A 17,067-nucleotide genomic window follows, 5' to 3' on the forward strand; every position below is an offset into this window, starting at 1 on the left:
ATCAAGAATTGATAAAAGAAAAACATTTATCATCATTGTAAGATGTCTTATTACATAGTCTCCAAATATTACAATCAATTAAATCAAAACCTTTCAAAGCTCTATTATTACAATTATCAAAAGGAACTTTATGCATCTTAGGTAGAGGGTAAACATAATAAAGTTTACAATTGTCTGCTTTTAATATATTTTATTGAAAAATTAACTTAGACTATGAAAGATGTCCAAGTCTATAGTGTCATACTCGTTCCTCTAGGGCTCAAGTTGCACCTATGAAGGATGGTCCGGTTATCTCTTTTAATGGTACGGTAGAACTGAACTAGTATAATACATTTTTAATTCCCCACATTTCAATTGTCCTCCAAGTCATAAGGTTCTAGGTAATACAATATTTTTATGAAAAAATCAAACAGAACTTACAATCTTGTGTTAGCTTTCTTACAAAAATTAAATTAAAATTAAATGATGGCACACACAATATATCGTTAAGAACTATTTCCTTACTTGACTATATCAATATGTGAGACATCAGTCTTTACACCATTAGGTAATATAACTTAAAAAATAATATTTTATGTGATTTTAATATATAATTGTGGTGTGTGACTAATGTAGTCAGATGGTTTAGCATCAATTATCTAGGGAACACGCATGCTTGCATATGATTTTAATGAGGAAACATTAAAACATAGACACATACCTAAAAATCTTACCATTCTCAGCTCTTGTAAGGATTCTAAAGTAGATTTTGCCATGTCGACATAAGATTGATTATATTACAGAATATATTTATAATATTTAAAAGTCCAAAGAAACCTTTAAATATTAACTCAAGAAATCTCTTATTTAAGATAGCAAAACTAAGTACAAGAAGATTCAAACTTTAAGCTTAAGAAAAAGTAGAGAGGTTTTTACTTTGAAGATTGAAATTTCCCTCTTCAAAGTTACGAAAAATTACTTACAGTATGAAAATCAAACTATTTGTTAGGCACAAAAGAAATATTTTGTACATTAAACATACATAGAACGTACAAAAATGCGTGTTTGCATAATGTAGGTTACGATAAATGTGATGTTTACATCTTAAGGTATGTAATTACATACTTCCATACATGTTTTGTCACGTATTTCATTACATGACCTGTTGTTTTTGTTTTCTACACAAATAATTTTTGACTCTAAATTTTCTTCTAACTCCTTTTATCTCTAAAAGAACATTTTAAAATATTTTTTGCATAAAAAATTACAAGAAAATTTACTTCAAAAATAGTTGATCGAATAATTATAGTTTTGTGCTAATTGAGATAAATGAAATAATGGATTTGATTTTTTAATTATCCGAAAGACAAGGAACCGAATCTAACTTGTGATCATACTCTAATATTATTTGATCAAAATAAATAATAATAATTATAATAAATTAATTAATGATAAATTCTCCTATCGAAAAAAAATAAATAAAGAAATTCAAATTTAATTTACCCATAATTTTGAGATTTATCACAGTGGTTATTGTTCTCGTTTGAATCTTTTCTATTCTACAGCACTTGAGAAGGAGAAAGGGATGGGGCGGGGCACTGGAAAATTTGGAAACGAATAGAAGAAGCACGGCACGGGCTCGGTTCCTCCAGCAAGTGCTTAAACCCATCTCTCCCAAATACACTTCCCTTTGGGAATTGTCATGCTGGAAAAGACATAATTTTGTCTCATAATGTTCCCAGAGTTAAAAATGGAAAGAGGGGAAATATTTAAATTACTTTTATTTATTTATTTTTTTTTTTTGCCCATGTCAATTTATGTGCAATTTCAAAACATTTCGATAATTTGAAAAATTGACTAAATGATCGTATTCAAAAATTTAAATATTTCTACCGCCACATAACACTCTGACTGAGTAATAAAATTTCATCATAGAGACAGTGGCCTAGATTGGCTTTGGTAAAAGCTCTTGTTGATTTTTGGGTCCTCCTTGATATTTTATATTTGGGGAAGTGGATTTACTTCTGTTAATGAAGAAATATAGCCAAAATTTGGCGCCCCTTTGAAACTTTAGCAAGAAAAGTCTATGATCCTCCTAAAAGCACCCATCAATGAAATATCGTTTTTAATCTTGATAATCAAATAACATTGGATCAATAAAAAAAGAAAAAAAATGATATAAAGCTCGAATTTAATCAAATTAAAGATAATATAAATAACGTTTTATACCATAACTCACTTAATTCGATTTGTTTAAATTTAATTCAATATGATTTTTTTTCATTAAAGTACAAGTTCAAATCGAATTGAGTTTATATTATATATCTTGACTCTCTATGTATATATATATTTTTTAATATTTATTATCATAAATATATGAAAAAATATTTTATATTAATAAATATAATCATATTTATTTATATTGATAAGTAAAAACCACCGGATTAAATTCAAATTAAATAACCTTTAAACTCAACATGATTAAAATAATTCAAATATACTCTGAATTTAAATTTTTTTTTTTTTTTTTTTTTTTTATAGAAGTATTCAAATTGGGATTTTGATAATACTCATTCCATTGTCATCCTTCCTTGACAACTGAGTACTTGAGATGTTACATTCCCACTCTATGTAGTTGGATGGGAGGATCCATTCTCTTCATTAATAAATATACAACACATATAGTTAGTTAGAGTATGAATAAATTCTGATAAAGGGAATATAACAAAGAAATTGTATGTATTTTAATATATAAATACATATTTGTATATATATAATTAATTTTATATTATTTTAATATTTTATTCTAACAAAGTTTCTACACCATCAGCAACGATTTTAACCAAATGTATTATTTTTGTTTTGACATTACTTTTTACAACTATTTATACCAAATACTTAATATTTTCTTAATAAACATATTTTCACTCAATAAATTATTTTAATAACACTTTTACAATTTACGACAGTTATATCAAATACTTTCTTCACCTGCTTTTACAATTTACACTATAAATTATAGTTACATTAAATGTGTTTTTAAGGTTTTGGTCAATCAACTATAAATAATTTGATATTTTATAAATCATTAAGTCATCGTCAATTTTTAGTAAATTATTAAGGCATCATAATTTAAACTTATAAATAATAATTTAGTGTTCTAAAAAAATAGTTGGGTATTTTTAATTAGTCTGTCAAATAATTAGGTAACAACCCCAACCAAATCCTAACTGGGAACGATCCTCTACAACATCAATTGTTCAAGAACGGTTTTTGTCATTAATCACACTTTGATCACACAGCTATGATTCATCTACCAGATATGAAATCCTGTCTTCTTAGAACTCAAGAACATAGAGATACGAACTTATAAAACAGATTTTGTTCAAGTAAGGTCATAAATTATTGCTCAAGAACATATCTTGGGTTATGACGGTCTTATGTGAGGCCACTTTTATTACATCCCCCTCTTGGGTTTCTAAGCATTCTTTTGTGAGGACATGTAATACCCGGGCCCAAAATTTAGTACGATATTAATTTTTTTAAAAAATAAAAATATATAAATATAATTTTCAAACTTATAAATTATTATTTAATGTAAAAATAAGAAAAAAAATAAGTGGAAAATGAAATTGAAAATAATTTTAGAAAAAATGGATGAAAATTTGGGTTTGATAGGTATTTTCGAAAGAAAAATAAGAAATTGATGGTCAAAACCCAATTTAAAAACAATGTGCCGCGTAGGACTGCCCAGTCAGCAACCCTGACGAACCAAAGCACGTCGCATAGCAAGGCACGCTGACTCGGTGCCACGCGGGAGACCACGTTGGCAATCCACATACATGCGATCAGACAGTTTGGATTTGTTCCCGTACGCATGGACGGTTACGATCCGTTTCCTCCTCAGACGCGATCGAACGGTTACGATTAAACGCGATGAACGGACTAAATTCGTTCCATCTTTAAACGCGATCGTATGGTTCAGATCAAATAGTGATGAACGGTCAAAATTTATTTTTCCTTTAAACGCGATCGAATAGTCGAGATCAAACGCGATGAATGATCAAGATTAAAGGGAGACGAGTATAAATATATCACTTCACACCAAACTCTAACCCTAGCCGCCAGCCCCCCGCCGGAGAAGAAGAACTAGTCGTTGGAGAACGGAGTCGACTGCCGTCGTGTCGGAGCCATCTACGACTGCCAAAAAAGGTAAAAAAACTTCTATTCGCTCAAAATTTGATTTTGAACACCCCCATGGCTAAATCAGAGCAAAACAACTGGCGAATGAGCTGAAAACTGTAGATAAAGCCTAGCGGCACCGCCGCAGGAAAAATTAAAAATCGCCTCCAATGAGCCCCTTTTTTATTCTTGTTCCGTGTGATTTTTCTACTATTGTATTCACCATTCTGTTTTCTACAGGTTATCGAAGAAAAACGTTCAACCGCGAAAGTGAGCCGGCGAAGCTGCCGCCCTGAAAAATTCCACCGCCGGTGAATTTTTATTTTTTGACTTTTTTCGGTCAACTGAGGCCCCTTAACGTGTTTTCTTGCAGTGATGAGTATAAAACCAGCCAAAATTGGCCAAAATTTGCCGAAAACGGCTAGTCTGAGGTAAACTGTCGTGTGGGCGGTGGTTCCGTCGCTAGAGCACGGCGGTGCCGCCATGCCGAAAATGCGAAATTGGATAAAAAAGTATTTTTGACACCGATTTTGGATTTTTTGGGGTATTTCTAGGTATGTGAACCGTGTTTCTATCTCTGCAGAAAAATTTAGAAAACTCGAGGATCGTCAGTGGGCATAACTGAAAGTTTAGTATTTCGAACACCAATTCGAGTAAAGATCCATCAGCTTATTTTCTGTTATAGAATTGAAGTTTTAATTATAAATAATACGGTATTTTGCATAATTTAGAAAACTTCAATAATTAATTACAGGTTACTAATGGAGTAAAATCGGTTATTTATCATTGTTTGTCCTATTTTAACTGATTGTTTGATTTTAAGATTTTAAATACATAATAATACACTGGAATTAGTAAGATGATTCAGTTGTGTTTCCTTAGGCATGTAATGCTTGTCTTATATGATTTACAGTTAAATTGTAAAACTAAAAATTAAATGTAAATAGGAAGTGCTTGATTAAGTGAATGAATAAATAGTAGTTTTACTAGATATCTTGAGAGATGATAGATGGAACGGGTACATATGAAACCCTACCGTGAGCATCGCCTCATATCGGACGGAGTATCGAGAATTGGTATTTTGGCGCTCATACCGGATTGGGGTATGGGGACGGCCCGTTTCACCCTCATACCGGATGGAGTATTGAGGAATAATATTTTTGGTGTTCATACCGGACGGGTTATGGGGACAATTGGTTAGTTTTATTATGGATTCACGCGTAGTGGGGATATCCCTATGGACCCCCATGGATACCAGTAGGCAGATAAAAAGGAAAAGTTGTTATTCTTACTGACTTGAATATGAGACTATAATGTTGTTGAGCCATTGTCCCTATAGGTCGGCTTTTAAAAATCTTGTTACGGTAAGTATGTAATAAATAATTTTATTTATGATAAATAAATTTCCTTAAATTAAGAGCTCTATTAGTAGTTTTTATGTTTTTTACTAACCTTTATTTCTGTATCGGTGAGTAGTGTGACATTCTTACGGGGTAAGTGTAACTCACTCTTTCATTAACCATTTCAGATTAGAGGACCAAGATCCAAATCTCGATCCACAAGAGGGTTGCGAATAGGATGCCAAGTTGTTTAGTTTCCATTTATTTCTTTGATTTTTCGTTTATTCTTTTAGAAGAGTCATTCACGTAGTCTTATTGGGTATTCTAAATTATTGTGTAAGAAATGTAAACCCTAACTTTATTATTTCACTATCGCATTCTATTTATAATTTATTTCATTTTAAGTTTCGGGTAGTTATAGTTGATATTAGAGCTGCATTCCTCAAAATAATTCCCTACAGAAAAACCTTAGGAAACACAAAAAAAAAAAAAATTGAATCATCACTCAACCATTTCTTGTGAAATACAGGTACATATAGATAAGGAGATGAAGACCCCCCACTAAATCGAGCATCCCCAGAGGGTTCGCTTCGAGAGGATGTTGACTGACTATTTGAAATGCTAGAGAGACTCATCGCTGCCTAACAGGCCCAAGAGGAATGGAGAGAGCTACCTGACCCTTCCCCGCTGCCACAAGTTGAGCTACCCCTGCATAAGGAGGATCCTGAGCCACCCCGGTAAAACCCTACTCCTCCACATTACCATCCGACACCACCACAGTATGGTCCAGTGCCCCAACTGCATCACCCAACTCCACCACAGTATAGTTCGGTGCCCCAACTGCATCACTCGGCATCACCCCAGTAAAATTCAGTGCCTCCACTATATCATCCAGTACCACCACAGGGCTATCTAGTCCATCTCCAGCACAATCTATTCCATCTTTTACGGGACCCAGTTACCTCCCATGATGGATCTAGACTACATTGAGAGATATAAAAAACTAAACCTATCTACCTTTGTAGGGGCATCCTCCTTTGAAGAGGCCGAGTACTGGTTATGGGGTGATTCCCGAACAGAGAGTCATACTTGCCACCTATATGTTGGTGGGAGAGGCAGGTCGCTGGTGGCAACTCAACAGGCCACCTTGCCCGTTCCAATCACTTGAGAATAATTCTTTATGGTATTCAATGTAGAGTACCTCCTAGAGCATCTTCGACATCTGAAAAAAATAGAGTTTGTACACCTGGTCCAGTGTGATATGGCTGTATCAGAAAATGCCCGAAAGTTCCTAAAGTTGGGCCGGTATTCCACTGAGAGCATGATGGATGAGGGTAGAAAGGTAAGAAAGTTAGAGTGGGGTCTCTGTCTTGAGATTAGACAGCAGCTGTATGTGTTCAAGCTCAATACTTACTTGGCCGTTCTGGCCAAAACATAGTTAGTGGAGAGGAACCTTCACATTTTTTCTCTAGTAGTAGGGAATTTCAGGCCCTGAGTTTTACACCACATACCAGCACCTATTGCACATGTTCAGCAGAACAAGAGAAATAGGCCAATAACTGATGCTCCTCCTCAGATTCCAACAATAGGACGTGGTAGGACTTGCCAATACTGTGATAAAGATCATGGGGACCGATCTTGCTATCGTCTCAACAATACTTGCCGTATATGTAGTAGTGTCCAGCATTACGCGAGAGAGTGCTCGAGAAATCAGAACCAGACCAGACCTCTTATCCAGGATAAGGCTTACAACCTCACTCAACAAGATGTAGAAGCCAACCCAGACGTGATATAGAGTACGTACACTATCTGTAAATATTTTGCACATATTTTGATTAATATTGGTGTCTCAAATTCATTTGTTTCATATATTTTTACACCAAACTTAAATGTATTACCTGAAAACTTAATTCTGTGTTATTTGTGTCTACTTCTGAGAGTATGACACTACTGGGGGGAGGTTATATGCAGAGTCTGTATCATAAATATAACATATAGGAAATTGAGTGTGGACTTAATAGAGATTGATACGGGAGAATTTGATGTAATCTTAGGAATGAACTAGCTAACGGTGTATCACGCCACCATAGATTCTTTTCATAAGAAACTTGTATTCAACCCTCCTAATGAATAGTCATTTATAAATTAATAAAATTCTTTAAACATTATTCTCTTATGGTAATTTTTTCTATTATTAAGTGCTTTAACTCGCCTGCTTTCTCTAACTAGGCAAACATAAAAAAAAAAATTTGTATTTGAGAGATTCTGGTAGTCCGAGACTTCCTAGATGTGTTCCCGCATGAACTATCCAGACTGCTAGTGGATAGAGAAGTTAAATTCACCATAGATCTTCAGCTAGGCACCTAACCTATTTTGGTTGCTCATTACCGTATGAGTCGTGTTGAGATTGAGGAGTTGAAAAAATAAATCAATGAATTGCAGGATAGTGGATTCATCTGACATAGTGTGTCTCCTTGGAGTACTGGAGTCACATTTGCAAAGAAGGAGGATGGGACGTTAAAGTTATATATTAACTATAGAGAACTGAACAGGGTCACAATCAAGAACAAGTACTCCCTCCTCAGGATCAATGACCTTTTTGATCAGTTGCTGGGTACCCAGGTCATCTCTATAATAGACTTGCGTTCAGGTTATATCAAGCAAAGATCAAGGCAGAAGACATTCCCAAAATAGCTTTTCGAAGTAGGTACAGACACTATAAGTTCCTGATCATGCCATTTGGACTAACCAACGCACCAGCTATCTTCATAGATTTGATGAATATGATTTTCAGACAATTTCTGGATTAGTTCATTATTATATTTATTGATGATATCCTGATCTGTTCAAAAAGCAGAGAGGAACACGCTCACCATCTGACTCAGGTTTTGCAGGTTCTCAAAGAAAAGAAGTTGTATGCAAAGTTGAGTAAGCATGGGTTCTGCCTCGAGCAGACTACTTTCTTAGGGCAGATCATATCAAGGGATAGAGTATCAGTGAACCCAAAAAAAGTTAAGACAGTGCTTGGCTGAAAAAAATTAACATCGGTCAAGGAGATTCATAGCTTTCTAGGGATGACAAGTTATTACCGTAGGTTTATGGAAGCATTTTTTAGTCTACCTGCTCCTTTGACTTGGCTCACAAAGAAGAACGTCAAGTTTGAGTGGAACGATGACTGTGAAAAGAGTTTTTTAGAACTGAAGAAGTACTTGACTACTGCACCTGTATTGGCCTTTCTAAGCAGGACATATGGATATACAGCTTATAGTGATGCCTCCTACCTGGGGTTGGATTGTGTTCTGATACAGCATAGGAAGGTCATAACCTATGGGTCCATGCAGTTCAAGAGTCATGAGAAAAACTACCTCACCCATGACTTAAAACTCACCGAGATTATCCACGCCTTAAAGACTTGGTGTCATTACTTGTATGGAGAGACCTTTCATATCTATACCGACAATAAGAGCTTAAAACACATATTTACTCAAAAGAATCTCAACATGCGTTATAGAAGATAGATAAAACTCCTCAAAGACTACGATTGCAACATCTTGTATCACCCGGGTAGGGGCAACGTGGTAACCAATGCACTCAGTAGAAAAAACACAGGTATATTAGCTCACATAATAGTTTCATAATGTAAGACAATAGGGGCTGCACAACAAGTATAACTTCAAGACCTGAAGAGAGTTACATGCTTGGTCTACCTGACTGTTCAGCCTGAATTGATTCAGAGAATAAAAGAAATCCAATCTGCCGATTCCACCCTAGCAGCCCTCAAGAAAGATGCAGAACATGGAGTAAATTTAGAATTTTGAGTCTTTGCCAATGGGTTGCTTAGATTTCAGGATAAGGTGTGTATTTAATGTGACTGAAAGAGTAGAGTACTCCGCCACCGGCAAATTCTTTACGTTAAAGTCCTATGACAGAATCACACATAGAGAGAGGCCACATGGGAGCTAGAATCAGACTTGAACTTTAGAGTCCAGTATCCTCAACTGTTTGATTGAGTAATAGAGAGACAATTTTGAGGGACCAAATTTCTTTTAGAGGGGAGAGTTGTAATACTCGGACTCAAAATTTAGCCCAAGATTAATTTTTTAAAAAATAAAAATAAAAATAAAAATATATAAATATAATTTTTAAACTTATAAATCTTTGTTTAATGTAAAAATTAGGAAAAAAATATGTGGATGATGAAATTGCAAAAATTTTTAGGAAAAAGAGGTAAAAATTTAGTTTCGGGGGATATTTTTAAAAGAAAAATAAAAAATTAGAGGTAAAAACACAATTTAAGAAAAATATATCGCCTAGGACCGCCTAGTCAGCAGCCCCGACGAACCGGAGCGCGTCATGTGGCAAGGCATGCTAACTCGATGCCACACGAGAGGCCACACTGGCAATCTGTGTGCCCGCGATTGGACGGTTTGGATTTGTTTCCGCGCTCGTGGACGGTCAGGATCCGTTCCCTCTTCAGGCGCGATCGGACGGTCGTAATTAAACGCGACGAATGGTCCAAATTTATTCTCTTTTTAAACATGATCGTACGGTCCTAATCAAATCGCGATGGACGGTCTATATTTATTTCTTCTTTAAATGCGATCGGACGGTCGAGATCAAACGCGATGAACGGTCCAAATTAAAGAAAAACGGGTATAAATATCTCACTTCACACTTAACCCTAACCCTAACCGCTAGCCCTCCGCTGGAGAAGAACCAGTTGCCACCTACTGCCGCGTCGGAGCCACCTTCGACTGCCAAAAAAGGTAAAAAAATTATATTCGCTCGAAATTTGATTTTGAACGTGCCTATGGTCAAATCGGAGCAAAATGACAGATGAATGAACCAGAAACCGTGGTAAAACTTGGCAGTACCCCGCAAGAAAAACCAAAGACCGCCTCTGATGAGCTTCTTTTCGATTCTCATTTCGTACGATTTTTTCACCATTGTATTCGCCATTCTATTTTCTACAGGTTAACCGAAGAAAAATGTCCAACCGCGAAGGTGAGCCGATGGAGCCGCCGCACCGAAAAATTTCGCCGCTGGTGAGTTTTTATTTTTTGACTTTTTTCGATCAACTGAGATCCCTTAACATATTTTCTCGTAGGGATGAGTATAAAATCGTCCAAAACTTGCCGAAAACGGCTAGTTCGAGGCAAACCACCATCGCGGGCGGCGGTGCCGCCGTACTAGAATTGGACAAGCTAGCAAGAATGTATATTCGGGAGATAGTCAGGTTATATAGAGTGCCAGTGATAGTAGTGTCCGACAGGGACCCCAGGTTCACTTCTTGGTTCTGGTCTAGTTTTCAGCAGGACATAGGAACGAAACTGTCCCTTAGTACTGTATTCTACCATCAGACTAATGGACAATCAGAAAAGATGATCTGCACACTAGAAGATATACTCCGAGCTTGTGTTCTTGACTTCGGAGGTCATTGGGATGATCATTTACCCCTAGTAGAGTTCGCCTATAATAACAGCTACCAAACAAGTATTGTCATGGCTCCGTACGAGGCATTGTATGGCCGCCCATGCAGATCGCCAATCTGTTGGGAAGAGATTGGTGGTAGAAGATTGTTTGGTCCAAATCTTGTGGAGGAGACAATAGCCAAAATAGTTAAGATCAGGAAGAACATCTAGACGGCTCATAGCAGACAGAAGAGTTAAGCGGATACTCGGATGAGAGATTTAGAATTTAAGAAAGGTGATCGAGTGTTCCTTAAAGTCACTCCATTCAAGAAAATCAATAGGTTTGGCAAGAGGGGGAGTATTTCAATCTATTAGAGATTTTCAATCAACTCCCCCTTATAGCCCTAGATTTGTCTTCTTTTTTATTTTACTCTTAGATATAAATTTAAGAATTAAATATGATTATATGTATATGAATACATGTTTTTGCCTTAGTGTGCACTAATATGCATGTATGATATATTCATAAATGTTTGTGTACATCGTATGCGTATTTATTGAAAGTACTAAATTTAAAATCTAACTTTATAATTAACAAGTTAATTATTTATCATATTTATTAATCCTTCAATGTTTTTTTTTTAATTTAGTCAAGCCGAAATTAGCCGAAAAAAGTTTTTAACACTGATTTTAGATTTTTTGGGGTATTTTTCTAAGTACATGAAGCGTGTTTCAATCTCCGTAGGAAAATTTAGGAAATTCGAGAACCGCTAGTAGGCATAGCTGAAAACTTAGTATTTTGAATATCGATTCGGATAAGGATCCCTTACCTTATTCTCTATTATAGAATTGAAGTTTAATTATAAATAATATGGTATTTTGTATAATTTAAAAAATTTTGATAATTAATTACATGTTACTAATGGAGCAGAACCGGTTAGTTATCATTATTTATTTTGTTTTAACTGATTGTTTGATTTGATAGTTTTAAATATATGATAATACACTGAAATTGGTAAAATAATTTGGTTGTGTTTCTTTGATGCATGTATTGTTTGTCTTACGTGATTTACAGTTAAATTGTGAAACTAAAAATTAAATGTAAACAGGAATTGCTTGATTAAGTGAATAAATGAATGGTAACCTTACTGAACATTCTAGGAAATGGTGGACAGACTAGGTACATAAGAAATCCTACTGTGAACGTTGCCACATATCGGACGGGGTATGGGGACGACCATTTTCACCCTCATACTAGACGGGGTATTGAGTGATGACATTTTTTGCTCTCATATCGGACGGAGTATGGGGACGGTCAGTTAGTTTTGTTATGGGTTCACGTGTAGTGGGGATATTCCTATAGATCCCCATGGATACCAATAAACAGATAAAAAAGGAAAATTATTATTCTTACTTACTTAAATATGAGATTATGATGTTATTGAACCATTGTCCCTATAGGTCGATTTTTGGAAATCTTGCTACGGTAAGTATGCAATAAATGATTTTATTTATGATAAATGAATTTACTTAAATCAAGATCTCCATTAGTAGTTTTTATATTTTTTACCAATCTTTATTTCTGTATCGGTGAGTAGTGTGACATTCTTACTGAGTTAGTGTAGTTCACTCTCTCATTAACCATTTCAGATTATAGGACCAAGATCCAGATCCCAATCCACAAAAGGATTGCGAATAAGATGCCTAGTTGTTTACTTTTCATTTACTTTTTTAATTTTTCATTTATTCTTTTAGAATGGTCATTTTCGTAACCCTATCGAGTATTCTAAATTATTGTATAAGGAATGTAAACCCTAACTTTATTATTGCGCTTTCGTATTCTATTTATAATTTATTTTTTTTTAAGTTTCGAGTCGTTATAGGACATCATTGGTGTTTTCTAACCTAAATTGTGTAACATCTATGTCTAATTGTTTTCTTTAGCTGACTAGGTTTGCTCACCGCTTTATTCTCCTAAAAGCTTGAAAGATATATATTAAATAAAAACATTAAAAAAGGAATATTTCTTTACTTTTATGGAATCACTTTAAATTTGGTTCAAATTATAATTTATAATAAATACATAAGATAGTGATTTGAATGAAAATAACATTTCAATTCGAAATTAATTTTTTATTTAAATTATGCGTTTTTCTGTTTTCCCGTGACATATGAGAATAAAAATATATAATTATAGAATTAAAAGTATAACAATATTTGTAATTATATAGTAAATAAATAAATTACAATTAATTACTCTCTCTTCCGCAAAGCTGCACAGTTGGAAACTTGGACGTTGATTCCGTTGACTTTGACTGAAGCTCCAAAGAATTTTACAGTTTTTACACGTCAGCATAGCATCAATTGGACACTGTGCTGGGCCCCGCACACCTAATTTTTTTTTCTTAAAAGAAAAAAATAGAAAACAAAATCTGTATTCATTTCTTCGTTGACCCGACCGCACACATTTGCAATTTACCATCTTAGGGTTTCTCTGATTTGCTTCTCTTCTGCTTCTTGTGATTTTGGAGAGAGCAAAGGTCTATACTGTCTCTTCCTCTTCCTGGGTGTTGTTCGGCTTCCTCTCTCTAGTTCAACACGTAACTATCTCTTATCTCCTATCTTTTTCTTTTCGTTTCTTGGTATGGTAGAGTTATGTCTTTTACTGGTTTGAGCATATCAAGCTGAGAACAGAACTTCTGGGGTCATTTTCATTCTGTTATGGAAATAATTTAGGTTTGAGCTAGATAATTTGGTGATATTGTCTGCGGATTGGTTTAAGTTTTCGTGGGAGAGTGGCTTTGCTGCTGTAATTCGGGGTTCTGATTTGGTTTGACTTGGATCTGGGCTTGATATTTGAGTTTTTGCTGAACCATCTCGGGTTTCTTTGTTTGGATAGAGCAAAGGGATGCTAATTCATTTTATTGGCTCTGGTGGGATTTAATATGTTCTGTGCTTTGAATTATGGTTCACCACTAGGATTCTCCGCTTGAAATCTGATGGGTGTCATTTTGAAGCTTATGCATGGATTTTTCTAACCGCCTGTGTTCAGAATGAAATAGTTGGATTGTTGAAGCAACAGGTGTTTTGATTCTGACATTATATTTGATTATCCATGTTACTGGAAAAGACTGTTGCTACTGGTGTTTGAGCTTGAATTCTTGAAGCTTTGGGAATCTTTTTGAGCATTGAGTGCTTGGAAGTTTTTATTGTTCAATAAACTGTCGGTGTGAATTCGGTTTGGCTTCCTGAAATGGATAATTCAAAAAATAGGCACACTGATCATTTGGGTGTGAACAAGATTGGGAAGAACATAAAGAAGAGTCCATTGCACCAACCTAATATTTCGAATAATGGTGCTAGGCAACAACCTCATCCTCAGGTTTATAACATAAGCAAGAATGAGTTCCGGAATATTGTTCAGCAGCTTACTGGTTCCCCATCCCAAGAACCGTTACCTAGGCCTCCTCAAAATCCACCTAAACCCCAGAGTATGCGGTTGCAGAGAATCAGGCCCACCCCGTTAACACAAATCAATCGACCCCAAATGCCCCCTCCAATACCTGTCCCAGCACCACCTATGCCTCCACCTCCAGCTGCTTATAACAATAGCTTAGTGAGGCCTGCTCAATTTGGACAGCCATCACCCTCAATGATGCCACCAATGATACCAGGGGAGTCAGTTTGGACAAATACAGCTGAATCTCCCATCTCGGCCTATGTGCGGTACCTTCAAACTTCCATTATGGATCCCGGTCTAAATGGAAACCAAGCTCAGCCACAATCTCAATTACCTATTCAACCCCAATTTCTAGGTCAAGTTCAGAATCAGCCACCATCTTCTGCTCTTCTTCCTAATCCACATGTGCCTGCACTCCTCTCGCCCAGACTGAATGGTCCTGTCCAACCTATGCCCAATGTCCCACCTCCACAGATGAATGGTCTAGTTCGCCCTTATCCTAATCTTCCTTCACCACGAATGAATGGTCCTGCCCTTCTACCCTCACCAACTTCTCAGTATCTTTTGCCATCACCAACGCCGTACATGAATCTGTTGTCTCCACGGTATCCTCTACTTTCACCTGGAATTCAATATCCTCCTCCATTGACACCCAATTTCGCATTTTCACCCATGGCCCACTCAGGGATTTTAGGTCCTGGGCCCCAGCCGCCTCCATCTCCAGGCCTCGTGTTTCCGTTTTCACCTTCTGGGTTTTTCCCCATCTCTAGTCCAAGATGGAGAGATCAATAGTCCAAGACATAAAATTTTCATGTTTACAGTTCCATATGATCGGCGAAGAGCTGTACCTTCTTTGCTGATTCATTTGTTTTCCTGGAGCTTCATTTTGTGAAAATCTGTATATTGATAGTCTAAAAGGGTCCTCCAAAAATCTGTAATTTTCTTCACTCGCGTTTGTTTACTATTTTTTCCTCACTTTTGTGGTTCCTTTCTGCAACTTGTATTGGGTTTAGTTTTTGTTACAGCTGGAACATTTTATATTAGGGAAGTTGGTTTTTAGGAGATGTAGACTGGATAATTCAACTGGACACATGGGGAGGAGCTGTAAACAGAATGAAAGTCAAAAGAGCTGTAACCTGAAGGAGTAGGCTTACGAACATCAGATTTCTATATATAGGCAGTCTAGCGGAATTAGTCATGTGTACTAATGTGGATTTAACCAGAGTTTTTGCAAGTTAAATTTTCAGCTTGATTATCTTTGAAACTTTTTTCCCAACTTAGTCTTTTTTTTTCTTCAACTTGGACTGCATTATGCAAAATGAAGGATTGATACTTCCAAAAGATGTTGAGAAACTTGCCAAGATGTTCTAAGCCCCTGTTGTTTTTTCAATTTTACTACTCTAATTGATTTGAAACATGAATGAAGCAGATATTTGTTAATTTGTTTTCTTTAGCTATCTACTTTTTAAAGTTTCAAATGAAAGAAAATGATTTGTCGGCAATCATCTCAGTCTGTTTCCATAAATCGACATAGATTCTGACACTAAAGCAGAATGCATTTGCTGTCAAGATTCATCTTTCATGAATATTTTTCATTTCTTTTCTGAAGTTACAGATTTATCTTCATTTCTTCGTTTGTTGGTTGGTTGTGCTTGTGGTCCAGTTGCACTATGATCAGCCCATTTTTCGTCTACTGTAATAGTGCTTTGTTCTCTCTACTTCCTGTCTGATGCTCCACCTTTTGTCACACGTGGTTTGTAAGTATAGTAGTATCTGCATTAAGTGCCGTTGTGAACTTTTGGAGCTAATTTGTGATACAAGTATTTGCTGATGTTTGAGCAGGATGGATTTCATCCAGTTTGATCAATGAATTTGCAATTTTCTTAACCAAAAAAAGAACTATTTGTTGATGTTGCTTTCAATTTTTTGTCAATATTCTGAAAAAAGTAAGTTGATTGGAACGAGATTTATTGTTAGTAAAAGTATGAAACCATATAAGCATGTGTAAATGTTTTTTGAGTTTTAATATGATTTCCATGAAAAAGAACAATGGTTTTATTGTTGCAGTCTTAAATCAATCATATACAGCTTGAGTACAATTTTGTTGTTAATTTCCATTTAGAGACAACTGAGGTTGCTTCAAAATCCACCAGAAGTGGTGAACTACTTGGAATCATATATGAAGAATTTGTCTACTACAGCCAAAGAATTAATATTGAAAATCTCAATTGTAAATGCCAATAAAAACCCAAAAAGAAAGTTTTAAAAACAAATGAAATGATGTTAAAACCAGGATTGAAGGATGAGTGTGGAGAGAATGTTGCCAGAAGAATTAGAGAGAATCATAGTAAGAAAGCTAAGAATCTGCATGATGGTAAAAGAATCCAAATATCTAAACCCCCTTGCACTTTCATAACTATTTACAACATGTTTGGATGGATTAGAAGTCTATCAAGACAGAGGCATGAGAAAAACACACACACACACACACACACACGCACACAAGTGGATTATACATAAACAAGCATGAAACTCGTAGATGCGCACCCAAACACGAACATTATTTTGTCCGTACAAGCGCCAGCGTGCACGTACATGCACACAAATCTGTAAGACACATTCAAAACTTAAAAACTGTATTTGTGTAACAATTAGCTGCAACAAATCTTTAATAATGCAAATTAGAGCTACTTTT

At 35.5% G+C, this 17,067-nt stretch overlaps 1 protein-coding gene, 1 long non-coding RNA gene and 1 other non-coding gene across 4 annotated transcripts; 2 read left to right on the forward strand and 1 right to left on the reverse strand.

The window, feature by feature from the left end:
* Positions 1-3,167: 3,167 nt before the first annotated feature.
* LOC148266772 (small nucleolar RNA U3) lies at positions 3,168-3,378 on the reverse strand. Its single transcript, XR_015818182.1, has one exon. It is a non-coding gene; the product is annotated as a small nucleolar RNA U3 (small nucleolar RNA).
* A 9,930-nt stretch (positions 3,379-13,308) lies between these two features.
* On the forward strand, positions 13,309-16,282 carry LOC148266773 (uncharacterized). 2 transcript variants are annotated; one of them, XR_015817905.1, is made up of 2 exons: positions 13,309-13,512; positions 15,982-16,282. It is a non-coding gene; the product is annotated as an uncharacterized LOC148266773 (long non-coding RNA). The 2 variants fall into 2 exon arrangements; XR_015817904.1 differs by having other exon boundaries at positions 16,036-16,282.
* IKU1 (VQ motif-containing protein) lies at positions 13,509-15,812 on the forward strand. Its single transcript, XM_022039905.2, has one exon. The coding sequence runs from the start codon at positions 14,166-14,168 to the stop codon at positions 15,162-15,164; it is 999 nt and encodes a 332-aa protein (XP_021895597.1). The 5' UTR covers positions 13,509-14,165; the 3' UTR covers positions 15,165-15,812.
* Positions 16,283-17,067: the final 785 nt, after the last annotated feature.

The sequence above is a fragment of the Carica papaya genome, chromosome 3 (genome assembly GCF_054855325.1).
Source record: "Carica papaya isolate Zhongbai chromosome 3, ASM5485532v1, whole genome shotgun sequence".
NCBI lineage: Eukaryota > Viridiplantae > Streptophyta > Magnoliopsida > Brassicales > Caricaceae > Carica > Carica papaya.